This window comes from Mesoplodon mirus, assembly GCF_964341445.2.
Source record: "Mesoplodon mirus genome assembly, chromosome: 3".
Lineage (NCBI taxonomy): Eukaryota > Metazoa > Chordata > Mammalia > Artiodactyla > Ziphiidae > Mesoplodon > Mesoplodon mirus.
The window spans coordinates 110,007,762-110,035,227 of NC_138978.1; the positions used below are offsets into that span (position 1 = coordinate 110,007,762).

The 27,466-nt window shown below is 41.1% G+C and overlaps 1 protein-coding gene across 2 annotated transcripts in view; it reads left to right on the plus strand.

Annotated features, from left to right (window-relative positions):
- Nucleotides 1–5,062: 5,062 nt before the first annotated feature.
- CD101 (CD101 molecule) overlaps nucleotides 5,063–27,466 on the plus strand; it is a gene marked incomplete at its 5' end in the record, with an annotated part of 34,745 nt that continues 12,341 nt past the window's right edge. Inside the window, 6 exons of one of the 2 annotated variants that reach the window (XM_082616476.1) lie at nucleotides 5,063–5,105; nucleotides 12,902–13,282; nucleotides 14,629–15,045; nucleotides 18,898–19,284; nucleotides 22,739–23,122; nucleotides 23,825–24,229. In XM_082616476.1, the coding sequence (XP_082472602.1) occupies nucleotides 5,063–5,105; nucleotides 12,902–13,282; nucleotides 14,629–15,045; nucleotides 18,898–19,284; nucleotides 22,739–23,122; nucleotides 23,825–24,229 (2,017 nt within the window). The remainder of the gene's footprint in view (nucleotides 5,106–12,901; nucleotides 13,283–14,628; nucleotides 15,046–18,897; nucleotides 19,285–22,738; nucleotides 23,123–23,824; nucleotides 24,230–27,466) is intronic. The other variant, XM_082616477.1, reaches the window with a different exon arrangement.

The following is a 27,466-nucleotide window of genomic DNA, read 5'->3' on the forward strand; positions in this document are numbered from 1 at the left end:
GAAATATAAGTGTCTTTTTATGATTCCTGTCTTCACCTGACTTTTCTGTTAATTGATCAACTAACAGCTCTAATTATGAGTTTCTACTGTTACTGTCCCTATTCTTATAGATGAGGAAATTGAGACTTAAAGAAACTAATTTGCTCAAGATTTGAACGCAGGTCTTTCTGACTCCAAAGTCTGTACATGTTCTAAATCACTATACCAGCTACAGTGCCTGACTATTTTAGCCATTCAGTATTTTTTGAAGAGATGGAAAGATGAGTAAGAACTGGCCCCTGCCCTTAGGAAATTCATGGTCTTGCAGGAGAGGGAGGCATGTAAATAATTCCTTTTATTACGTATAGTAAGTAAAATTATAGGAGCTTACTGACAGAGAGAGAGGAGGGAATGGTGAACTTTCTAAGGTGTCAAGAAAGGTTTCGCATAGGAGATGCAAACCTATATTTAAAATTTTTTTAATGAATAGGCATATACCAGGTAGAGGGGGCTCTAAGCAGACGGGATAGCATATACAAAGTTAGAGAGGATGGTAAGATACGTTCAGAGAAATACAGAGGTTCTGTGTCTGAAGGGTGAGGTGGTAGGAGAGAGTTCTCAAGGGTCAGCTCGTAAAGGTCAAGTCAAGGAGTTTGGACTTGATCATCTAGAAGTTTGGGGGAGCCATTGAAAACCCTTAATCAGGACAGTGCATGGCTCTCTGCACTTTAGATTACTCTGGTGGAAGGGGCCGGGTGCAGACAAGGTTGGAAGATGAACTGAACTGTGTTAATCCAGGTGAAAAATTGCAGCTCTCAATTGTGACAGTGGCAGGTAGAATGAATTCATTAAGGATTTCAGGAAAAACTGATAGGACTTTATAACTAGATATGGAGTGTGGAGGCCAGCCATGGGTCTGGGTGGATGCTGGTGCAGTCACCACATTGGAAAATACCAGTGAAGAAGAAAACAATGATCTCCGCTTTGGACACAAGTTTAAGTTTTCTGCAGGACCTTCAAGTGGAAATGTTCGACACAGCTAGATAATTGGCCTGGAGCTTAAGGGAGAAGTTGGGGGTGGAGACAGATTGGTGATTGTCCTTATACAGGTGGGGCATGAGAGGCAGAAGCAGCGAGGGGAGCAAAGGGCTGATGACAGAAGCCTGGAGAAGGGGTCCACCGAGAAGATGACTAAGAAGGAACTTCCAAAGGGGAGAGAGAAAATCCCGGCCAGAGCGTGGTATCAGAGATGGGAGGAAAGAATTCCAGGCAGATTTGCCAATGGTCAGTCCTACCTTGTGCCACAGAAGGACCAAGTCAAGGGAGAGCTGAGCAGTGTCCACTGCTGTGACCTTGGATGTTTGGGTGGAGCCAAGAGCCCAGATCGTGGTGGGCCGAAGTGCCAGCAAGTTAGAAAATCAAGCAGAATGCAGAACACCGGGAAACTGTCACACATTTGAAGAGGGGAAGGAAGAGGAGGCGGTTTGAAACGAGGGTGAAAATGTGGCTATTTAATAGGGTAGGAGGCACCTGAGCTGCTTTATGGGCCAAGGAAGCCATGAAGGGGCAACTGTGTCTCAGGGGTTCATCCATACCCGAAGCCCAGGTAAAGTGAACTTCCTATTCTCCTTTCTTCTTTTCTTTGGAGCCTATTCTGAGCCCTCCCTTCCTTTTTTTAAAATCAGAGTTCGTTGTCAGCTACTCCCTAATAGGGAATTTAAGAAGTAGCTCTTCCCAAGGGAGTATTTGGAAAGAGCAAATGGCCCAGGAATCCCATCTGTTGCTTTTTCTCTGCTGCCACCATCCTCTAGTCCCCATCTCCTCCTCCACCCCTCTTCCCATGCCCTGGCCTTTGCCTCTGCCCACAGGAATCTAGTTCAGGCTTTTCCCCACAGACAGGAGGAGTTACCACACACCTGGAAAAGCTCTTAGCCTTGGTTAACTAACTGTCAGCTCCTGGTACAGCCAGGCTGGTGGGAAGTACAACTTGGTGGGCCAAGTTGTAACCAGGCCCGCTTGAGGCCGCCGTTTCTTCCACTGTTCTATGAGGGATTGACTGAGCTCTCTGTGATCCCTTCCTGTGGTGTCACTGCTTGGTGTTCCATACATAGAGAAACGAGGCTTAGCCCCAGGGCTTCCTTACACCTTGGCAAGTCCCACACCTGTGGGGTATCGATCACTTTGACCTGAATTATAGGAGCTCAGATAGAAAAAGGGGCAAAATCCTGATCAGCTTCCTGCTGACCCCTTCGGGGTTTTCTTTTCTGTCCTCTAGTCACTCCCTGTCCTATACTGCCTTCTGAAAGCTTGCGAATGGCCAGCTAATAGAGCACTGAGCCACAAATAAGAAGGCAGCCATAGAATGCGCCCATTTCCTAGCCATACAATCTTGGCTAGGTTAGTTGATTCCTCTGAGCCTCAGTTTTCTCATCTGTAAAATGGTATTAGTAATACCTATCACATAGTGATGTGAGTTATTCTATAACAGTGCATATGTGAAAATGCCTTGCACAGAACCTGACATGTAAAAGGTACCCGTTTAAATATTTCTTGGGCCTGAATGCTTCGGCTAGGAATCCACGATACTTGCAATTTCTATAATTTTATGGAATTAATATTTGAGCATGTCAAACCTGAAAAAATACATCACTTTTCATTCATCTTCTAGGAACTTAAGAAAGGAATTTTTTCTTTAGTACATCCTTGTGTTGCTTTGTCCAGCACTGGCCTTCTCCCTCCATCTGAATCAGGAACTCTATTTTTACATTCCTTTCAACTGATAAAATTCAATGCACTGCAGTGGTTCCCAAGGTAATAGAATAACTGTCTCTCTCACTGGCTCTATTTTTTTCTTTCTTCCTCTTTTTTTCTTTTCCCCTTGATAACAGAAAGCTTTTTTTTCCCTCCAGAAAAGAAGCGACATCACCCTGTCAATGTTAAATTCTGGCAGAAATGGAGCCACTAAAATAGAAAGAAAAAAAAATTGGCAACAGCCAAGAATGAGAACTTGCATAGCATTTACTTAGTTGTATGTATTTCAGGAATACAGCGTCCTCTGTATTATTACCAATGATTGTCTCTGTGGTCGATGCTTATTTCTAAAATAATTCTCTTTTCAGTGCACATAGCAGATTGATTGCATTGATGGCCCCCATTCTCTACCTCTCCTTTTGCCTTGCCACTTTGCCGTTCCCTTCACTAAAGAGATGGAGTCCATTAACCCATCTCTTGCTTTTGGACTTGGCCATGTGTCTTGCTTTCATCTGAGGGATGCTTGTAGAAGGCATGCAATCATGATGCAAGTAGAAGCTTTAAAAAGTACTGCTGTGTTTCCCCTAGTCCTTTTGGACCCCTGACGTCACTGTGAAAATGTGCCCAGGCTAGCCTATTCGAGGGCTGTGAGAGGGATCCAAGCTAAGGCCATCCTAGACCATCCAGCTCCCATCAGCTGACCCCATAAGCTTGTGAACAAAAATAAATCTTTACTGTTGTATGCCACCAAAGTTTTCTATTTGTTATACAGCAATAACTAACCGATACAGTAAATTTTGGTGCCTGGGGGGTGACCCATGTCTTCTCCAACTGCAATGGTGAAAAAATTCTTGTACTTCAAGCCCCACTGATATTATGGTTAATGGCCTGGAGAGGTAGTTTGAAATTGCCATTCTAGGTAAACGGCCCTTTAATTGTTCCCTAAATACAGCCTGTATATCCCTGCCTCAGTACCTTTATACATTTCATTTCTCCCTAGTGGAATGTCCTTTCTTCTCTCTTCTCTGCCTATTGGAATCATACCAGATCTCCAAGGACCTAAAGAAAACCAGCCTTTTCTGAATGCACCTTCTTCTCCCTTCACACCAGCCTCAAACTTTACTCCAAAAGGAGGGCACAGCTGGTGTGTCATTATCCACGCTGGACTGTTTCTCCCCAACTGCACCTCAGCCCCCCTTCCTCCCTGGTTGTCTCATGTGGCCCAGCCGATCTTGACCCTCCCTCCCACCGACTCACTTCCCCCCACTCCCTTTAGGTGCCCCATTGATTGTTGTGCTTGCAAAATTACCTTGTGGTTATCTGAATAAACGGAAGTTTCCTGAGAACAAAGGCTTCGTATGTGCAACACTTACAATAGCACCCAGAAGATTAAAAAAAATTGTTGGATAGGCGGATGGAACAGGGATCTGCTGTAACTGTGGCCTGAAGCAGACTAGGCTGTTACTGACCCATCTAAATGGAGGCTCGGGCTGGGGAACTAACGTCCTCAGTAAACTCGTCCCGTGTATGTTCTTGTCTTCGCGGACTAGGATTAAGTTGGCCTGTGTTCAGTGCCAGGCTAACTTAATCCTAGTCCGCGAAGTCACTCCCCCGCCATCCTTGGTGCCCAGGCCCACACTGGGCAGATGAAGATTCCCTTAAATGTCGCTGATATGCATTGAGCACTTTCTATGTACTATATGTTGTTCTAAGTGCTTTCAGTGAATTAGTTCATTCAATTCTCACAGCAATCTTATGGGGCACATACTGTTAGTATCTGCATTTTGTCGATGAGGGTTAGAAAAGATTAATTAACTGTTCTAAGATCAATTATTAAAAATACAGTCTGTGCAGACCCAGGCACACCCACCTAGAGTGTGTTATCGTCACCGTCACCGCCTGTCTCGCCAGGTTCATGTCTTCTAGGGGCGCTTCTCTCGTTTCTCAGTCTTTCCTCTGCCAAGATGGGAGGTGAGGTAAGGGCTAAGAAGAGAAAATTGCTGCTTGATTCTTTATTTATTCTGTTTACTTAAATTCCCTTATCATTACCTAATGATATGTATTTAACCAGGAGGAGGCTCATCTTTTCTTATTTTTATTATGTATGTTTACCTACCCATGAAGATAACTTCATAAGTAGGTAAATTTGAATGATTAGCAAAGAGCCATATAAAACAAACTGTATTGCTCTTTGTAAGCTGTCTCTGTTTCTCAGTGGGCTGGAAACTGCACTATTACTTCCTCTTTATCTTTGTAGTGAGAGCGCAACATTTGTCACTCGGCGTCTGAGCAACTTCAGTGACACCACCCGGAAAGGTCTCTACTGGTCCAAATGGCATGCTTCTCACAAGTGGCATCTTTTTTTCTCTTTCTGAGTAAGTGTCGTAATTCTGTAGGTTACTGTGTGTTGTCAAGGAGCTAGTCAAACGGAGACTGTTGGATGATAAAATGGGACAATTTGGTCTCTACAGGAAAAACCATGCCACACATCTCTGGTGTTGGCAATCATTTTTGACTTTTGATGATGTTCTTGGCTACCTAGACGTCCTTGAGTTCCAGGAGGTGCAATGTTAGGTTGAGTCCCATGAATCTGATCCCACTGGTTTTTACATTTGTATGTGTGTGGCCAGAGCTGCTGATTTTGCTGGCCCTGCCTTCACCTTATGTTCTTGGGCTAACTCATCCCTGGAGATGGGAAGAGGCTTAACTCTTCAGACTGAGAGGTGATGCCTGATGTTAGAACTTGTCTAGATAAATGTGCCTTGGGGATGTGGCCGGATGGAAGGAAGTGTCATGAGAGCACTTAGGAGTTTTAGGCTAACCTAAAAGAAGGTTCTGGACTTCATCTGTGAGCTGAAGTGGGAATTGACTACTAAAAGCCTGAGAAAGGGGCAGGAAGATTCACTTGGCTCTGCTGAGGGGCAAGTGGAAGGACCTCAGCCGGCCCAGGGGCATTTGTACATGGTTGAACAGGATGGCAAAAGGGGAAATTTGGGGGGAGATGGGTGAACAGATGAACTGGGGAAGGAATGAAGTAGTTTCAGAGCAGACAGAGCAGGTGGCAGGTACTTTTTAGTGCTATGGGTTCTCTTAGCATCTGGTGAAGCCCATAGGCCCCAACTTAGAATAATTTTTAAATGTGTGAATTAAAATGTATAAGATGATAGGGAAAATCAATCATATTGAAATAGGGTTATTGAAATATTTTAAAGTAAATTTTGATGTAGTCATTTGTTTGCTTCATTATTTATGTATTACATAATAAGATCTGGAGGTGGTCTATTAACCACCAAACTTCAAAGTCGTAATGAGTATGAACAATATTTCAGGATATCTGCAATAGATGTAGTGTGATGTGAAAATATCTATGGTTTGTTGTCTACATTCATGACTGAAGAAAATGCTAAATTTCCATTAAGATTAGTGAAAATAAAGAGGTAGGTTTTTTTCCCACCCAAGTTTATGAATCTTTTCATCCCCCATGTGGACCCAAGTTAAAAAGTTCTGCTTTAAAGAGACTGGATGGAGTTAGTGAAGGGACTTGGACAATAGGGGAACTAAAAGAGCTTAGAATCAGTGTGACTAAGGCTGTGGCTAATACACGAAAAGGGTGCAGCATTCAGCTCAAAGGGGTGCTTAATAAACCTTGGCTTGAGTTGAATAGAGTTCATGTCTCAAAAGACATTGGGTAGTGTAAGGTAAAGATCAGATATGGGGCCTGCTGGGGTGAGAGGTGGCCTGCAGGAGGTTACTGGGACCAGTTGCTGGGTAATCAATGCCCACTAGACTGGCTTGGCAGACGGTAATGACTAGGTTCACTGGTGGGACCCTTTGGGGACTGTTGGCTGGTGTCCTGTTCAGGTGTCTGAGTGTGATTCTCAAGTGTCTGTGCTTTGTGTCTGTGAACCGTGTGTTTGGCTTGTGTATGGGGAAACTGGGCTTACATTGTGCAATAAGTCAGACAACTGCAAATTCTTTGTCTTTTTTTTTCCTAGTGAGTAAGATGAAAGGCCTGGGAAAATGAAAGTAATAACCAAGGTTCAAAAAGGGGAAGCTTCAAGCCTTTCCATACCCCATTTAAACCATTACCTAAACTGGGTTATATAAATATTTCTTCTAAATTTAAACTCTTCCTAAGCACAAATTTTGTGTAGAGCCACAGTTTTTTTTTTTTTCAATAGAGATTTTGCCCATGTTTATTGAGACTTATTACAATGAAAAAAACATTATAGCTTTAATACGCAAAATCCCTTTGTCATTTCCAGTGTCTTTGACATTTAAAGTGGCTGTTTAATCTATTTCATTTTTCCCAAATTAAAATCTTAGAAATGTACTTACATGTCTATTTTGTATTAACCCAACTTTACTTGGTAGCATTCCCTTATCTTTTTTTTTTTTTTTTTTGCTTTATAACAAATTTAATCAGTTATACATATACATATGTTTCCATATCCCCTCCCTTTTGCGTCTCCCTCCCTTTTATGTGAAAAACATATATCAGGAAGTAACTTGAAAAAAAATTTGGAAGCCTATTTGTCATTACAAATACAGAGGGAAAAATGAAGGAAATTAATTAAATGATAGATGATCAACTGACTAATTGCATTGTTTAGCAAATGTATACTTTGTCCTAATTAATTTTTTAAATAAATATATAAAGACTGATGAATCCTGTTAGAATATGGGGCCAGATGAGGTTAATGTCATGGATAAATGAGCTCTTAGACTTAGCTTTGTCTGCTTGGTCTGTCACCCCTCACCCTGAATAAGCTGCCCTACAAATAAAAGTCATTAACATGGGAGGGTCCTGGGGAGGGGCTACTGTTTGTCTTACTGGGGCTGCATTCACACAAAAAAAGAAAATCCACTGAATTATGGATGGAAGCATTCTCAGGCTCCAAGCAAAAAGGGATTTTATATGGGTAAAGAAAGAGAAGTCGCTTGTGTTTGATGTTCTCCAGCTAGGTTTTGTATAAGGTGGAAGCATTTGAAGTTGCTGTTTTTGTGTATCAAAAGTGGCCAGGTGTTGGCCACATTTTATGTAGGTCAAATAGCTTCCATTCAAATAATACTGAAATAGAAAATTTGGCAATCCCAGTAATGCTTTTGGAAAAAGCCAACACCATTAGGAAATTCTTCGTGTTACAAAAATGTGACTCCAATGAAGCATGTCAATGCCAAGCTCTGTGTCCATTAGTCAACAAAAATCTGACCTGCTGTGCAGAGGTACCTAACCCTCTGTCTATTAAAAGAGAAAGCAACGGGTCAGTCCTCTGAGGTATTTCACTCTTTAGGAGGAGAGATATGTATAACATCCCACAGAAAACAGATTTATAATAAGATGCTTCAGTGTATGTATGATTCCCCATGCATGGCCATTTGAATTGGCCTCTGTCAGTCATTCCTTTTTACCTCCACAATATCTACTAAACCTTCACACTGTTTCTTTCGCTTTTCTGAGTACCCTCCCAATCATGTTCTTGGCCTCGTGCCTCTACTAGCACCTTATGCCATTCATCATCCTCTCTCTGGCTTCATCCATGTCTCTCCTCTACAGCTCCTCTGCCCATAGACATGTAGAGGTACCCGTGCCCATCCTCCCTCACTGCTCTGCCCCGTCCATCTACTCTTTCTAACCGCCGCCCTATTCTTCTCTTTCCCTTCTCCATGACGCTTCTTGAAGTAGTTTATGCTTCTTGCAGTTCCTTCTTACCCTTGAAATACTCTGCTTCTGCTCTATGGCAATCTCTTTTACAAAGATATCCACTGACCTCCTCCTCATCAAACTAAAAAGACTTTCGTCTGCCTTTAGAGTCCTTACCCTCTCAGCGGCATTCAGCAGTGCTGACAAGCTCTTTCTGCTTGGACTGTTTTGCTCCTTTGGTTTTCAAGCTACTGTGTCCTTGCTACCCTCCCACCTGATTCTTCCCTCCCTGATTCTTCCTTCTGTAGGTCTTGTTCCTCATCCTATCCCCTAAATAGAGAGATCCTCTCATAATCTCTCTTCAGCCCTCTCCTTACATTCCCTAACACTTCCCAGTGCTTACATGTAACTGACCTAATCTGCATCTACAGCCCAGAACTCTCCCTAGTTACGAACAAGCATTTACAGGAAGCAGTGAGGAAACAATGGACACAGCCAGGAATTTGACATGTGTAAATCCAAGTTCAGTTCTGGCTGCACCATTTACAACCTTGACATTGCTAAATATGGGAACATCTCAGAGTTCTTAAGAGGACTGGATTACAAATATTTTCAAAGGTTTGTGTAGATTTTAAAGTATAGATAGATAGATATAGCTACAGATATAGACATATATTTAAATATTATTTCCAAATGTTTGCTGGATTTCCTTCCTGTTTATTCCATGGTACTCTAATTTAGTATTTCCAAAATTAAATGCACCGTCTTCTCCTTCACCTTCGAACACACAACAGTACCTTTTCCTGATATCCTTATTCCTGTTAACAGTGCCATTACTCCCAGTCACCCTTACAAAACCTGGTATCATCTTTGATTTCCTCCTGCCTTCCATCCCTCCATCTACCCCTTCTACCTCCAAGCATCTAAGACACTGAAAAACTCTATAGATCTTACCTCCACAGTGGCTCTTAAATTATAGCCACTTTCTTTCCATTTCTATTGCCTTCATCACTGCTCTCCTGGGCTACTATCATTACCTGATGTCTACTCCTAACTCCATCATCCTACACACTGTCAGGTTAATTTTACTAAGACCTTTCAAATACTTTCAGTGGGTTCCCCATTGCCTAATCAATCAAGTCCAAACTTTTAAACAGGATAGTCAAGCCCTTCATGCTTTGGACTCAAAATTCCTACCCACTCTTACCTCTTTCTATATTAATCTTCATGTAACTCTCCCCCTAATCCAACTGATTACTCTCTATTTCCTGAACAATTCTTTTGATTACTACTTATACAGTCTTTTCATGAAATCTCCTTCACCTAAAAGGCCCTGTCTCTCCACTTAAATTGTCATAACCTTCTCCAAAGTCCATTTTGAATACTAAATCTTCCATATACCTTACCTATTTCCCTCCCCCAAAATGTAATCTCTCCTTCCTTCAAATTCCTCAAAGCGCTTTTATCATATTTCTTTCCAGGACAGGTGACTACCACCCTACTTGACTAAACTGTAAAATCAAGAAGTCAGAGACTATCCCAAACTCATCTTCATATCTTAGTCCTTGAAGCATCAGAAACACTATAAGTGGTTGAACAAATATTTATTGAAATAGTAGGCGAAGCAGTAGAAAATGAAGTGCTAGTTTTCAAAATAAAATGTTTCACATGTGGTACCATCTCTCTGAAAAGTCATAAAGAATGTTAAGTGTTGGGCTTCCCTGGTGGCGTAGTGGTTGAGAGTCCGCCTGCCGATGCAGGGGACACGGGTTCGTGCCCCGGTCCGGGAGGATCCCATGTGCCGCAGAGCAGCTGGGCCCGTAGCCATGGCCGCTGAGCCTGCGCGTCCAGAGCCTGTGCTCCGCAACGGGAGAGGCCACAACAGTGAGAGGCCTGCGTACCGAAAAAACAAACAAAAAAAAATGTTAAGTGTTGCCTAGACACCAAAACTAACATTGTGGAAACATGTCCTGACATAAACATCTTAGTGGTACCTCAGAAGTCGTATTTTTAAAAACATTTTTGTCTTGAAATATAACATATAAGAAAAGTTAATAAAGCATAAATGTGCAATTTAACTAATAAATAAAAAGTAAAAACCATGTAATCACTATGCAGGTCAAGAAATAGAACATTGCTAGGACCCTAGAAGCACCCACCCACCTTGCCACACGTCCCATCCAGACACGCACACACACAATCACTTTCCTGACTTTCGTGATACCTACTTCCTAGCTTTTTTAAAAAATAGTTTTACCCGTTAGGTTTGCATCACTAAACAATACAGTGTGGTTTTTCTGCCTTTTTTTTTTTTTGCGGTACGCGGGCCTCTCACTGTCGTGGCCTCTCCCGTTGCGGAGCACAGGCTCAGCGGCCATGGCTCACGGGCCTAGCCTCTCCACGGCATGTGGGATCTTCCCGAACCGGGGCACGAACCTGCATCCCCTGCATCGGCAGGTGGGCTCTCCACCACCGCGCCACCAGGGAAGCCCTTTTGCCTTTCTTTAAATTTTATGGAGAGTATAGTCAAAAATATTCTAAAGTGTTCATTCAGCATCTTTCATTAAACACAGTGACCCACGTTTCTGCAACGAGTTGCAATTCACTCACTTTCATTTCTGTATAAGATTCCATTTTATGAATGTACCACAGTCTGCCTGTTCTACTGCTGATGGACATATGAATGGTCTCTAGTTTGGGGCTGTAATGAACACTGCTGCTGTGGATACTTTTTCACGTGTAGCCTGGTGCAGTGCTCACATTTCTCTAAGATGTATATCTAAGACTGGCTAGCATTGCTGACAATGTTTTAAATTACCTTTGTAGTACAATTTTTTGGTAAATAATATTTTACAATTTTACTACTATATGGCATGGGGAGCTATATTCAATATATTGTAATAACCTATAATAGAAAAGGATCTGAAAAAGAATATATATATGTGTGTAACTGAATCACTTTGCTGTACACCCGAAACTAACACAATATTGTAAATCAACTGTACTTCAATAAAAAGTCATCTGTTTTGAAAAAAAATTAAAATTTTTTTCTCATATGGTCTAACTTCTATTCCTAAGTGCTTATTACAAAAAGAGCATAATATATATATATCACATTAACTGGGATTAATGAATAAATTAGTATATTTTAAATGATTACTGGAAATTTGTGTGATTGGTTGACTGATTGGATGTTTGTTTTCCAGTTTTGCATTGATTGTATCCATATGCAATTTTTAGTTGACTGCATCAGGTGACCTCTTACCCTTTCTCCCTATTTTTTTGCAGGTCCCCTCCTATCAGAATTGTCGTCATTCTAAATACTCAGCCTATACATTCTAAATACTCAGCATATACTCAGCCTATACTCATGGTCTCTGTAATGTCATTTTCCCCCTCTCACTTTTTTTTCACTCTGGTCTCCTTTACTCTTTGTCCTTGTGGATTCACAAAATTCAGCAGATGCTCTGCTTCTTCCATGCCTACTTATGAACTCTATTCTGTTAATTCTGTAATACCAGCAATTGCTCCCTGTTGGACTCTTCTGATGTCTTTCCACTGAGCCCTAGGCCCCGAGTGAAAGATCTAGCTCACCCTGTGGCATCTCTGTCATTTGTTCTTTGTTCTTTCTGTTACACAAAATAAACTAGGCTTTAATATTAACATAATAAATAAATACATACCTTTTAATTTCTAAAAAAGTCTTGATTTTGAAAAGGTGTATGTCAAAGGAAATGTTACCATTGAGTAAGATTTTCTCCTTTAAACCTAATACTTGAGATTTGTCCCAACAGGAGACATTCCATAGTGGTCCCAACTGAAAACTCTGGGTAAGAGAATGACTAAACTAAATCTGATCCCAGATCCTGTTGGACTTGACAGTCATCTTTTATGAAGATTTTCAATAAAGCTGTAGTGGCTCTTTAAAAAATTACAAAATGAAAAATCCTCCATGGTATAGAGAGGAAGTGCTGCTGCTTCTTCAGATGTTAATTTTAGCTAGTCTTGCATCACATTTGGCCTGGAGCTACAGATATTTCCAACCAACCAGCAGGAAAAAGCATGGCACCAGGAGCAGTGCCATAAACTCTACCTCTCCAGCAATCATTTCTGTGAGAAAAGCTCGAGGACAGGTACCTAGGAATTGGAGGCTTGAGGAAGTATATTGAGGAATTTTCCCATAAAATAATGTAAAAGGTGAATTATTATACATCGTATTTACTTCAGGTGCACTTAGATAAGCAGATATGTTTTACGAAAGTGGTCATGTTACATTGATGAAGCTAAACATTTTTTTAAGAGACTAGAGATTACTATGGAAGTTAAACTTATAAAAGAACAATTAACTCATTAAGCCATTCCACTGCTCCTCATCCTGAAGAAGGTATTGAACATTTGAGTTGATTATAGCTAATAACCTGCAATCTCATTTTCTAGAATTGTAATACAGGGAGCTACATAATGTGGCACATTGGGAACTGGAGCACTAATCTATTTTTATTCCCCTTTCTTTCTCCTACTTGCAAGCTAAGCTCAGCACTGGCCAGAGAGAAGTAACAGTTCAGAAAGGACCACTGTTCAGAGCTGAAGGTTACCCCATCAGCATCGGCTGCAACGTAACTGGCCACCAGGGACCTTCTGAGCAGCATTTCCAGTGGTCTGTTTACCTGCCGAGAGCCCCGACCCAAGAAATCCAGATCATTAGCACCAAGGATGCCACCTTCTCTTATGCAGTGTATGCACGGCGGGTGCAAAGTAGGGAAATCTATGTGGAGAAGGTCCAGGGTAACTCAGTCTTTTTGCACATCTCCAAGCTCCAGATGAAGGATTCCGGCGAGTACGAGTGTCACACACCCAACACTGATGGAAAATACTATGGGAGTTACAGTGCAAAGACGAATCTAATTGGTAAGCTGTGTGCCCTCCTCTTCTAGCTAGCCCCTGAGAAGCCAGATTCTCCATCAACACGATACCTTGCAATGTGACATGACTTTATATTGTGCTGTTTGTTTTGGCAAAAGAGCCCACATACCCCTCTGGATATTTTGGAGTTTGTCACAAATAGGTATCTCATATTCCCTAAAACTCTTAATTCATTTTCCCAATCGACTTTGTCATGAAAAGTTAGGTAGTACGTGGTCTTCCTAGGCCTTGCCCACAGCTATTTGTAGGTTGATAATAGCACAGCATTAGACAAAGCTTTGAGAGTTCTCATGTTATGTCTCTTCTCAGAGGCAGAATATTAACTTGATAGAGGAGCCAGTATTAATATATTTAATATATGTTTATATATAATTAGTATACCATAGGAAGTAAGTCATTAACTTGGAAGTAATTATTCTCAAACTACCATTCTCTAACATAGTTACCTATGGGACAAGGGTCATATTATTTGAAATTACCCTTTTGTCCCTTTGCCTAGAATATCTTATTACTCCCTTTTCAGCCTAGCAAACTCCTACATATACTTCTGAACCCAGTTTAGGTATTACCTCTTCTGTGAAACCCATTCTGTCTCAGGCAGTATTCCCATCTTTGTTCTTTCTTGATGCTCTGTTATTAGTACTCACCTAGTTTATGTGGTAATTGGCTACTTACATGACCCTCTCTGACCTCACCTTGAGTTCCATGAGAAGAAAACATTTACCTCACTCGCTAGCACAGTGGTTAGCTCTGAGTAGATGCTCAATAAACATTCATTTTTGAATCTAAGTGTTGCTTTCACATAAACTTAGGCTGTGTGATTTCCTTTGAGGAAGGAAAGAATGGTAGGGTAGTAGGATGGTTTTTGAAACTTTGGTAAGGGTTGCATTTTGGCTCTGAATGATAAATTATAACAGATTATTTCAGAACTTTATTTTATAAAGGAGCAGGTGAAGGCCCAAGGAAGTGAAGTAACTTCCTCCAATTCATGGAGTCAAATAGGGACAAATATAGGATCAGAATATAGTCTTCTAGCTCCCAGTGCTTTTCCCATTTAAAACCTCTGTGTCTGAATAGCTAAATTGGTTACAGCCTATGCTAAAAATGTAAAATCAGGGTCAATACAACAGTGAACCAATAGCTTTGCTGAGTTCCATAGTCTGTATGTATATAGATGCCAATGTTCCTGTTGGCAATAGGGAAAGCATATGGCTGGTGGAAAAACAACTCAAAGTATATACTGTACAGATGTTGGGTCAGGGCACCATCTTCATCTAAGGAGGCTAGTCTGACAGGTACTCAGTCAATTACAATCATTCCTTTGCATCCAGTCATTCCAGATACCCTCTCTGCTGCCATGACTTCCCAGACTCTCAGTAAGGAGGAAGGTGAGCCATTGGAACTTACCTGTGAGTCATCCAAAGCCACAGCTCAACATACTCACCTCTCTGTCACCTGGTACCTGATGCAAGATGGAGAAAGAAGCCAAGCCAGCAAGATTATTTCCCTCTCCAAAGATTTTATGTTGCTCCCTGGGCCCTTGTATACAGAGCGGTTTGCAGCTGGTGACGTGCGTCTCGACAAGCTTGGGGTCACTACCTTCAGGCTGTCCATAGGGAGGCTCCGGCCCTCAGATCAGGGCCAGCTGTTCTGTGAGGCAACTGAATGGATTCAGGATCCGGATGAAACCTGGACTTCCATCACGAAAAAGCAGACAGATCAAACAACTCTGAGGGTCCAGCCAGCAGGTAAATATCTTCTCAGGAAATTCAGTAACAGCTAGTAGTGGGTATTTGGGGGATATCTTTCTTCTTTTTTTTTTTTTTTTTTTTTTTGGCTGTGCCACGTGGCTTGTGGGATCTTAGTTCCCCAACCAGGGATCAAATCTGCACCCTCGGCAGTGAAAGCATGGAGTCCTAACCACTGGACCACCAGGGAGTTTTCTCTTTTTGTTTTTTTCTAATCTTTTGTTGGATCAAAAATATCATTAGAAAGTTTGAGTAAATTTTGTTTTTGTCATCTGGGAAGCATAAGTAAGAAGGACAGATTTGGGGCTTTGTCCACGGGAGGTTTTCTATGGGATAAAATCTGTTGAATGTTAGGTAGATTCCACAGCCATGCATGGAAATAGTTTTGTTGCCACTCTTGCCAGGCTCTGTGTAAGCACTTTATCTATAATACATTATCTAATTTAGTCCTAACAACCACCCTCTGAGGCAACTAGTCAAGTCCCCATTTTTGAAACATGACCCTGAGCCTCAGCTAAATGCTCTGCCTTAGCTCGCTCTGCTGGAGCTGGCGTTGGAAGACAGGTGTATCTCTCCAAGGCCCTCTCCCCACAGACACCTGTGCCTCAGAGTAGCCTATTTCCAACGTGAAGCCTTGTCTTAGTCACTGCTCCTTCCACCTTACCCCGTTTCCTTGGAACGGTGTCACTCTTCATGATCCATTGACACTTTTGCCAAAGCAAGCAGGAAGCCTCCATTTTGATTCCTGGTCTCTCCACATGGGCTTTGGTCCAGTAGGAGGACATCTATAACCATATATATCCCTGCTAAAAGCAATGATCCAATAGTGGATCATTGAAGTTTTCTTTCTTTTTTTTTAGGAGGAGTGTTATTCTATTCTATTAAAAATTGTCCTGATGGTGTTACGTGTCCAAATTATACTCAGGGAGTCCTTTGGAGACACATCACATGTGCTTCTTTCCCCTCTCTTTGAAAACAATTTTTAAAAATGTAAAACCCTTTATTTTAAAATTTTTATTTAGATCAATAAAAATTGTATACGTTTAAGGTGTACAATATGATGTTTTGATATCTGTATGCACTGTGAAATGACTACAATCAAGTTCACTAACATACCCATCACCTCACATGGTTGTGTTGTGTATGTGGTGAGAATTCTTAAGATCCTTCTTAGCAAATTTCAAGTAATACCACACAGTTTTACTAACTGTAGTCACCATGCTGTACATTAGATCTCCAGAACTTATTCATCCTGCATAACTGAAACTTTGTACCCTTTGACCAATTTCTCCCCACTGTCCCCACTCCCCCAACCCCTGGTAACCACCATTCTACTCTCCACTTCTATGTATTCATTTTGTCAATTTTTAGTTTCCACAATATTTGTCTTTCTGTGTCTGGCTTATTTCACATAACAAAATGTCCTCCAGGTTGATCCATGTTTTTGAAAATGGCAAGATTTTCCTTTTTTTCATGGCTGAATAATATTCCCTTGTATATATACATAGCACATTTTCTTCATACATTTATCCTTTGATGGACACTTAGTTTGTTTTCATATCTTGGCTATTATGAATAATGAACATAGGGGTGCAGATATCTCTTTGAGATACTGATTTCATTTCCTTTGGATATGTACCTGGAAGTGGGATTGCTGGGTTATATGGTAGTTCTACTTTTAGTTTTTGAGGAACCTCCATATTATTTTCTATCATGGCCATACCAATTGACGTTCCTTGTACACTAATAGTGTACAAGGTTTCCTTTTTCTTCTCCATCCTCACCAACACTTGCTGTCTTTCGTCTTTTTGATAATTGCCATTCTAAGAGATGTGAGGTGATATCTTGTGGCTTCAATTTGCATTTCCCTGATGATTAGTGATGAGCATCTTTTTCCATATTTTTGGTCACTTGTATGTCTTCCTTTGAGAAATGTCCCTTCAGATCCTTTGCTTGTCTTCATATTAAGTTATTTGGGGGTTTTTTTGCTATTAATTTATATGAGTTTCTTATCCATTTTGGCTAGTAACCCTTTTTCAAATACATGGTTTGCAAATATTTTCTCCCATTTTGTAGATTATCTCTTCACTCTGTTTGCAAATATTTTCTCCCATTTTGTAGATTATCTCTTCACTCTGTTGATTGTTTCTTTTGTGTGCAGAATCTTTTTAGTTTGATGCAATCCCACCATCTATTTTTACTTTTGTTGCCTGTGCTTGTGGGGTCATATTCAGAAAATCATTGCCCAAAATGATGTCAAGAAGGTTTTCCTTCTATTTTCTTTTCTTTTTCTTTTTTCTTTTTTTTTTTTTTTGGCTGCGCCATGTGGCATGTGGGATCTTAGTTCCCTGACCAGAGACTGAACCTGTGCCCCATGCAGTGGAAGTGCAGAGTCTTAACCACTGGACTGCCAGGGAATTCCCCTTTCTGTTTTCTTCTAGTAGTTTTTCAGTTTCAGGTCTTATGTTTAAATCTTTGATCCATTTTGAGTTTATTTTTTTAATATGGCACGAGACAGGAGTCCAACTTCATTCTTCTGCATGTGGATATCCAGTTTATTCAACACCATTTATTTGAAGAGACTATCTTTTCCATGTTGTGTATTCTTGGCACCCTTATTGGAGGTTAGTTGACATAGATTCATGGATTTATTTTTGGGTTCTCTTTTCTGTTTCATTGGTCTATATGTCTTTATGCCAGTACCATATTGTTTTGATTACTGTAGCTTTGTAATGTATTTTGAAATCAGGCAATGTGATACCTACAGCTCTTGCTCAAAATTCTTTGGCTATTCAGGGTCTTTTGTGGTTCCATATGAATTTTAGAATTCTTTTTGTCTATTTTAAAATGCCATTAGAATTTTGATAGGGATTGCAATGAATCTGTAGATTGCTTCGGATGGTATGGACATTTTAACAATATTAATTCTTCTGACCCATGAACATGGGATATCTTTCTATTTATTTGTTTCTTCTTCAGTTAGTTTCATCAGTGTTCTATAGTTTTCATTGTACATGTCTTTCACCTCCTTGGTTAAATTTATCCCTGAGTATTTTCTTCCTTTTGATGCTATTGTAAATGGGATCTTTTTCTTAATCTCTTTTTCAGATAGTTCATTGTTAGTGTATAGAGATGCAACTGACTTTTTTTTTTTGTATGTTGATTTTGTATTCTGTAATTTTACTGAAATTCTTTATTAGTTTTAACATCTTTTGGTGGAGTTTTTTTGGGTTTCTATATGTAAGATCATGTCATCTGCCAACAGTGACAGTTTCACTTCCTTTTTTCCAATTTGGATGCCTTTAATTTCTTTTTCTGTCTAACTGCTCTGGCTAGGACTTCCAATACTATGTTGAATAGAAGTGGTGAGAGTGGTCATCCTTGTCTTATTCTTGATCTTAGAGGAAAAGCTTTCAGCTTTTCACTGTTAAGTGTGATGTTAGCTGTGGACTTGCCATATATCACATACGCTTTTAACTTCGGAAAATTCCACTGGATATGCTCAGCCAAAAATGAGAGCAAGAAATCACAATTTATATCGATTCAACATAGTATAAAATATTTTATTTAAAAAGATACATTATTGTGTACTTTACACATCTATGCATACATCTTGCTTAATAGGATTGCATTCAGAAAATCATGTATGTTGTTCTTTCTAGGTGATTTAAAGAGTAGTCAAGGGCATTTTTTAATTCTAGGTATTTCTTTGGCTTATCTTCTCCTCAGAACTGATCTCCCACATGAAATTCAATCCCTGTACTATTGTAACAGGAGGTAGCATCTCTTTCTGGTATTGAAAGGATAGATGCAGTGGCCTCTCTATATATCTGCCTTGCTTTTGTTTCCTAGTGAGAGATTTTCAAGTCAACATCATGGCTGAGAGCACGGTTCCTGAAGAAAAACCCTTAGAACTGGTTTGCCTGGTCATGGGCGGTGGCCAGTACCCACAGCTTCAAGGCACTTGGTTCTTCAATGATGTTAAAATGGCCCACATTGATGCTGGTGGAGTTCTGCGTCTGAAGAAAGACTATCAAGAAAGAGCAAGTCAAGGACAGCTCCAGGTTTCAAAGTTAAGCCCCAAGGCTTTCTCTCTCAAGATCTTCTCTGTGGGTCCAGAGGATGAAGGTGCCTACAGATGTGCCGTGGCAGAGGTGACAAGAGCTCAGATGGGCTCCTGGCAGGTGCACCAGAAAAAACAGTCACCAGACAGCTACGTGCACCTGAGGAAGCCAGCAGGTATGTGAAGTTGGGGCCAGACACGATTGGGCTGCTTTTAAATGCCCTCCTTTGTGAGCACAGGATGCCTTCATGGACACGGGGGAGGTCTCCTGAAGTCAGGTGTCAATCAGATCACTTTGAGGTAGAGTGGAGTACTACAAAGGAAAGCACCCAAACCAGCTGAAGACCTGAGTCCTATTCCTGAGCCATTAAATGGGCCATGATCATGAACACACTATGTACTTTACCTCTAGATCTCAGCTTCTTCAACTGTAAGATAATGACATCTAATTTGACTGTCCTTAAGTACCTTCTTGCCATCTTAGATTCTTTGATTCTATTTGCTGTTATTTCTAATTTTTGTCCATTGGGTATTCTTTCAGCAGAGAACACCTGTATTAATGAAGCCCTCTGTCTCCTTGTTGCGTGTGTGTGTGTGTGTGTGTGTGTGTGTGTGTGTGTTTTGAGTAGATTAAGAGGAAAGAGCTTACACTTGCCCCCTTCCTGGGAAATAAACACCCACATTACCCCTCCTACTACTGTGACATCTTTTAGGTGTCTTTCATCAATTCTCTATTACCTTAAACTGATACTAAGTCTTAATTCTGCACCAAAGCATGACTCAGAGTAAGAAAAGAAGAAGTAAATGATACTGGGCAGACTCTATTGCCTGCATGTTGCTATGATGTCATGAGATGCCTATCCAAATGGGTCTGAGTATCTGGAAGGCCACTCAGGTCTTGTTTAGTTTCTGAAGGCTGGGTGACCTTAAACGTGTTTGAATTATCAGTGCTTTTTGTGTGGAGAGAAAACTGATAAATCCACAAGTAATATTAGGATCCTCTGGGCTGGATATTAAATTCAAAGTCTAGAAAAATGAATTGCCCCAAATTTTTGGTTTTGCAAAAACCAAAATCAAAAACAAAAACAAACTAAAAATGAAGATATCCTTGTTGTACTTGCTCACTGGAGGCCTCTCCAAAGATAGAAGCATTCCCCTTCCATCCTCTTCTCCATCACCCCATTTGCTGGGAGTGAAGACACACAGCTTTGGCCTAGAGTGGCGAGCCAGGAAGTGTGTTGGTGGTAATTTTGACACTAAACATTTGTTCTGACTTGCTAGGATTCAGAAAAAACTATGTAGGCGTGTTTACATATTTACACAGAGCTAAATCTCGACTTCATGTATCTGTCTCTGCTGGAGCAGATCTGTAAATCTTTCATAAACTCAGAACATAGGAATTTCTGCTAAAGAGACCTAAAGGTGTGCTTCATGGCACACAGATCACAAGCCTATCAAGTAGTTGGTCTTCCCAAGTTAAAAATAATCCTTTGTGCAGGCTGGAGTCCAGCCTGTTTCTTTTTACATAGAATAAAAAAAGTTTATTAACAGATTTATTAAAGATCCTGTTGAGCATTTGGTTTTGAAACTCAAACCATTACTTCAAGTATGAGCAGAGTTTTATCACTCCGTGAATGTTTTAAACAGAAGAGGGTACTCCCTACTGCTATGCATGTATACCTTACACTTGCATGGTGAGTGTGTTACTTCTTACCGAGAGGCAGTAATGACCACAGTAAACTAAGGAAACCACAGCTAAGAAAAAAAAAACAAAAAACTGAAGCTGGTTGAAACTAATCATAACGGTTATATTTGAGTAGTGAGATTATGAGTAATAATTTCCCCTCTAATTTCTAAACTTTAGTTATGAGTCTATTTTTAACTTGAAAAAAAATTAAGTATAATTATGCCTCTAAGTATAATTATTACCTCTAGATCTCAGCTTCTTCAACTGTAAGCAAGTTATATATATGTAATAGAGAGATAAATAGATATAGATATATTAACCTATTTGTGGACATTAGCCTTCATTCTGCCTTTGTAACACATACATTTTACATAAAGTGCTTAAAGACTGAACTCCTTCCTCAGCAGGGAAGATCAATTTGAAAATTCATTTAGATCCTATTTAAATTTCTAATGCCAGTTCTGTTTTGTTTTCCTGGGAATTCCCTGGTGGTACAGTGGTTAGGACTCCATGCTCTCACTGCCGAGGGCCTGGGTTTGATCCCTGGTCAGGGAACTAAGATCCCACAAGGCCAGAAAAAAAAATTTGAAAAAAAATCTATTTTGTTTTCCTTTTCTGGCTTTGAACTCCTCTGCTTTCACAAAGTGCCTATCATTACACACTAACGCTAATAGCTCACCTTTGCTGAGTACTTCTCCTTGCCAGCCGGGGTAAGCCCTTTGCCTGTGCCATTCATTTAGTCCACTCACAATGCATAAGGGAGGTGTTATTATTACCCCCATATTTACAGGAAAGGGAATTGAGGCTCAGAGAGGTCCACTATGTTGCCCAGGATAATTCTGACTCCAGTGACCTTGACCTGAAGCATGAGGCTGGGCTGCCTAGGATGCATGAGCTTGAGGGATCTTTACATTGCCCACAAAGCAGCCAGGACAAGGCCTTGCACAGGAAGTATCTGTTTGAAGGAATGTCTGCATTTCTACACATCTTAAATTTCCCATCTGGAAGCCAGATTTACATTTATTGTTTTACACTATAGTTCAGATATAGGAAAGATCTCCCTTCAACAATATATATGAATGAATATATGATTTAAAAAGAGAAATGTATATGTATAGGTAAATATATATATTTAAAACATACTTGGGGAAATGTATAAATATATTTATTGTATATATATATTTATATATACATACATTTTCCCCCAAGTAATTGTTTTTTGTTTTTTGGGGGGTTTTTTGGGTTTTTTTTTTGCGGTACGTGGGCCTCTCACTGTTGTGGCCTCTCCCGTTGCGGAGCACAGGCTCCAGACGCGCAGGCTCAGCGGCCATGGCTCACGGGCCCAGCCACTCCGCGGCATGTGGGATCTTCCTGGACCAGGGCAAGAACCCGCGTCCCCTGCATTGGCAGGCGGACTCTCAACCACTGTGCCACCAGGGAAGCCCCAAGTAATTGTTTTTTAATGGCAGTATTTTGAACAGAAATATAATTAACAATACTCCTTCACTGTTCAGAATACATACTAATTAGGGGAAGGTAAATAAGGAGAGGACGGTCATTTTGAACTGTGAAAGTCTGAATTCTAAAAAACTAAACATTTAAATAAACACAGCTTCATTACTTTCAGCCTCATACACCAACCGTAATTAATTTAACAAAATATTACCAGATGTTTTCCCAACTAGATGTTCCTAAGGAACAAATCACTAAAAATTAGGGCAAATTATAAATTGTTTAAGTGTAAATAAGTTCTCCTGGTATTCCTTCTGCTGTTTCCACTATTTAAGTGTTGATGAAATCTTTTTTTCTGGGGGTGGTGCAGGAGTAAACAACCTGATAGGATTTGTCACAAAGTTGTCAAGTCCTAATTAATGAGATTTCACCGTTTTTTAGAAAAATTTTCATTTACTTGAAATAATTTTTTTTTAATCTGTAATCCACAGCAAGACATGTGGTCATGTCTACCAAGAACAGGCAGCAAGCAGTGTGGGAAGGAGAGACGTTAACCCTTCTCTGCAAGGTAGGTGGAGCTGAAAGTCTCCTCTCCGTGACCTGGTGGCACATCCCACAAGACCAGACACAGCCAGAGTTTGTGGCTGGAATGGGGCAGGATGGTACCATGCAGCTGGGTGCCTCCTACGGGGAACTCGATAACCACAGCAACACAAGGCTGGAGAAGATGGACTGGGCCACCTTCCAGCTGGAGATCACCTCCACCACCATCACAGACAGCGGTACGTATGAGTGCAGAGTGTCTGAGATGACCCGGAACCAGGCCAGAGATCAGAGCTGGGCTCAGAAGATGTCAGTCACTGTAAAACCTCTGGGTAAGTGTCAGGGAAATCCTTTTCTGAACTTATGTATCATCAGTATCTTCCTTCTGCAGTGGAATGCTGTGGAATTCGATTGTGTGTCACCCTGAATCCCCTAGTTATGGTACGTGTACCCCAGGACACAGAGCAGAGTCTCTGGCTACCATGTCTGTCAACTGATCTCTGAAGTTTACTCATCTTTATAAAGATCATCTTTAGAGTGCAACTTGTAAGTTGTTATTCAAGGCTAAAAACAAAATCGTATGAATTGGAATAGACTTAGACAAGAGATATGCCAAATGGAGCGGAGCCTCATGCATTCAGCCTTCTGATAGCTGCAGCCCTGGGATTGCAGAGTCTCCTGGAGCACGTGCAAAAGAGTGATGGTGCACCCAGGAGTGGGGATGAGGGAAGGAGGCCAGCCAGTGGGGCTGGGGAGCACCCCACCCATTCAGCAGCAGCTGTCTAAGCAGCAGACTGGAGAAACACTGCCTGTTTGTTGTCTCTGCTGAGAACACTCTTTAGAAGAGGGTCAACTTTAGAAAACTGAAGTCAGACTTCAGGACAGACTGTACTGCGAATCAGCTTCTACCCCCACATATTTGATACTCCCAGTGTATGAACACATAGTTCAATGTGAGGAGGCAATGACTAGGACAACTTGTACCTCGATTTGCTGAATGTATTAGAAATTGTGTTTCACATTTCTGCCTGCAGAGTCAAGTTTACAAGTTAGTCTGATGAGCCGTCAACCACAAGTGAAATTAACCAACACCTTTGACCTGTCCTGCATAGCGAGGGTTGGCTACTCTGACCTCAAGGTTCCACTCACCGTGACATGGCAGTTCCAGGCAGCTAGATCTCGATCCTTTGATCTGCTTCTTCGAATCACCCATAATGGCACAATTGAATGGGGGAACTTCCTACCCCAGTTCCAAAAGAAGACGAAGGTTTCACAGTCTTTATTTCATTCTCAACTCCTAATCCATGATGCCACCGAGGAAGAAGCAGGAGTTTATCAGTGTAATGTAGAAGTTTATGACAGAAGTTCCCTACACACAAACGGCCCCGTGAGGGCTTCTGCCACCTCTCACCCATTGAGGATCACTGTCACTTTACCAGGTAAACACTACTTGAAATTAATCCTGCTTTTTTTTTAAACATTCCTCCCATTTAGGGTAAGTTGTAGAATTAAAGCATAAAATACCTTTTCCCCAAGTTTGTATTATAAGTAAGCACCATATGTAAGTGATATCCAGGAAGGGAGAGGGGAGGGATAAATTAGGAGTTTGGTATTAACAGATACTCACGAGTATATATAAAATAGATAAACAATAAGGACCTACTGTATAGCAGAGGGAACTATATTCAGTATCTTATAATAACCTATAATGGAAAAGAATCTGAAAAAAAAATGTGTATAACTGAATCACTTTGCTGTATACCTGAAACATTGTAAATCAACTATACTTCAATTAAAAAAAGGAACCAGAAACAAAAACAAACACACACACACGCACGCACGCACACATACACACACAAAGGGATATCCAGGTTAACGTTAAGTTAATATGCACAAAATGGCCATACTGGTTTTTGTTTTTGTTTTTCTTTGGCTGTGTTGAGTCTTTGTGCCTGCAGGTGGGCTTTCACTAGTTGCGTTGAGCTAGGGCTACTCTTCATTGTGGTGCGCAGGCTTCTCATTGCGGTGGCTTCTCTTGTTGCGGAGCACAGGCTCTAGGCACGTGGGTTTCAGTAGTTGTGGCATGCGGGCTCAGTAGTTGTGGCACACGGGCTTAGTTGCTCTGCAGCATGTGGGATCTTCCCAGACTAGGGCTCGAACCTATGTCCCCTGCATTGGCAGGCGGATTCTTAACCACTGTGCCACCAGAGAAGTCCCGCCATACTGGTTTTTAAAACATTGAAATACTTGCACACTGACGAATTATAACTGTTGCCCCTTCCCCATTTCCCATAAGTCCCCACTGCTCAGCAGCTAAAGGGAACCATGTGGCACAGCAGGGGACCTCTAGGACCAGATCCAGTGACGAGGCATTCTTTCGGATTGGTCAGTACCCATGCCTGACCAGTCATTAAATGTTTAGAATGTGTCCCCTGGTGGTATGGATAATGTAAATCCCATTAAATACATTTATCCATTCATTTTGATATGTTAATATACAAGAGTTAGAGAATTTATGATTACAGTCAAAATAATTTACCTTGTCAGTTGGTAATAGAGGATAGAGATTAAAAGTAAGACACAGGGCTTCCCTGGTGGCGCAGTGGTTGAGAGTCCGCCTGCCGATGCAGGGGACACGGGTTCGTACCCCAGTCCGGGAGGATCCCACATGCCCCAGAGCGGCTGGGCATGTGAGCCATGGCCGCTGAGCCTGCGCATCCGGAGCCTGTGCTCCGCAACGGGAGAGGCCACAACAGTGAGAGGCCCGTGTACTGCAAAAAAAAAAAAAAAAAAAAAAAAAAAAAAGAAGTAAAAGTAAGACACAACTTGGCAAATTCTGCTGTGCCAGTATCTTTCATGACTTCCATTCTCTTAGGGCAGAGTGTTCAAGAGGCTTTGATGTCATTTAGACCTGACAAGCACTGGATAGAAGCATCACTTTGGACAAGGCACTTTAATCTGTCCAAGCCCAGTGATCCCATGTGTAAATTGCTGATGTGCAGTTTAAAGATAGCGACACGTTCCTAGTACAGTGCCTGACACACCAAGCAGATGCTCAAACATGGTAGCAGTCATTATCTCAGCTACTGAGCAATATTTTTGGTAATAGTAATGATCTCCTTGTTGATTAACTCATGCCTTAATTTACTTGTCCTTTCTGATGTATTTCAAATTGTTGGTTTAATCCTTTCTTCTTAAAACTTCTCTTTTCTTGGCCTTATGACACAAGATTTTCTTGGTTTCCTTCCTGACACTCTGACTGCTCCTTCTCATTCTCTTTTGCAGAATCCTCCTCCTCCACTGACTCATCCCTTTCAGTTTCATCCTCAACTTCCTCTCTTCTCATTCTGTACAGTGTCCCAAAGTGGGCTTATTCCTACCCGGGGATTCAGGCTATATACTGACAAATCCCAAATTCATTATCTTGAAATACTTCTCTTCTGATCTCCAGACTCATCAATGCAATTGCCTCTAAGACATGTCTACACTCAATATGTCAAAACATAAACACACCATTATTATCCCTCCAAAGCTGCTACTCTGACATTGTTCTCCATGTCCCCACCATCCATCGGTGATCCAAGCAAGAAGCCTGAGTCATCCACTACTCCTCCACGTCTACCTCATGTCCAAACTCCCATTACATGGCAAGCAAGGTCCTTTACAACCTGATGCAGGTATGTCTTTCCTGCATCGTCTCTTTCCACTTTCCATCTTGAATTTGAGCTCCAGCCACACTGAACTACTGGCAGTTCCTCAAATACTCTATGCTCTCTCTCATTTTTAGTCTTTGTTCAAGTTGCTTCTTTTGCATGGAATTCCTTAACCCCTTCTCCATCAGATTAATTCCTATTAAACCTTAAGACGTAGCTTAGAGATATCTCCTCCAGGAAGCCTCCCCTCACTCCCATATTTGGGTTAGACAGTCCTGCTCTGTGCTCTGACAGCCACTTCTGCATACCTCTGTCCCACCTGGGTGACACAATCCTATAATCTCTAAGCCTCTATCCTGTATTAGTCTCTTCCTCTAAGCAGAGACTGAGGGGAGGGATCCACAGAGCCTGGAAGAGTCTGGCACATAATATAGTATGTGCTTAATAAATGTTTGTTGAAGGAAGAGTAAAGGGACCTACTGGCAGCATCAATAAGCAGTCACAAAAGTAGAACCGGTGATGTCAGCAAGAAGATAAGCATAAGATTTGGAAGCCAGGCTTTACCGTTCATCCTTCTGACAAAGCAGGAAAGCTCTGGGTTAAAGGATAGTTGACTCCATATCCATACAATGTTCCCACAGTCGAGTGGCTGCAAAGAGACACACAGTTGTAATAGCCCACGTACAACTTCCTCTTGTTTACCCATGTTTGCCGGCAGATACAATTAGACTTAGGCAAATTGTGGATCTAGGAGTATCTGGATAGTGAACACACAGACAAAGCATTAATAGAGCCACTTTCTCTCAATTTGATTTATGAAATGCTACAGAAGAGAAGATGTCTGTGCCAAAATATTGAAGCATTTTCTTTTCTTTTCTTTTATACTGGAGTATAGTTGATAAACAATGTTGTGTCAGTTTCAGGTGTACAGCAAAGTGATTCAGTTATACATATACATGTACGTATCTATTCTTTTTCAAATTCTTTTCCCATTTAGGTTATTACAGAATGTTGAGTAGAGTT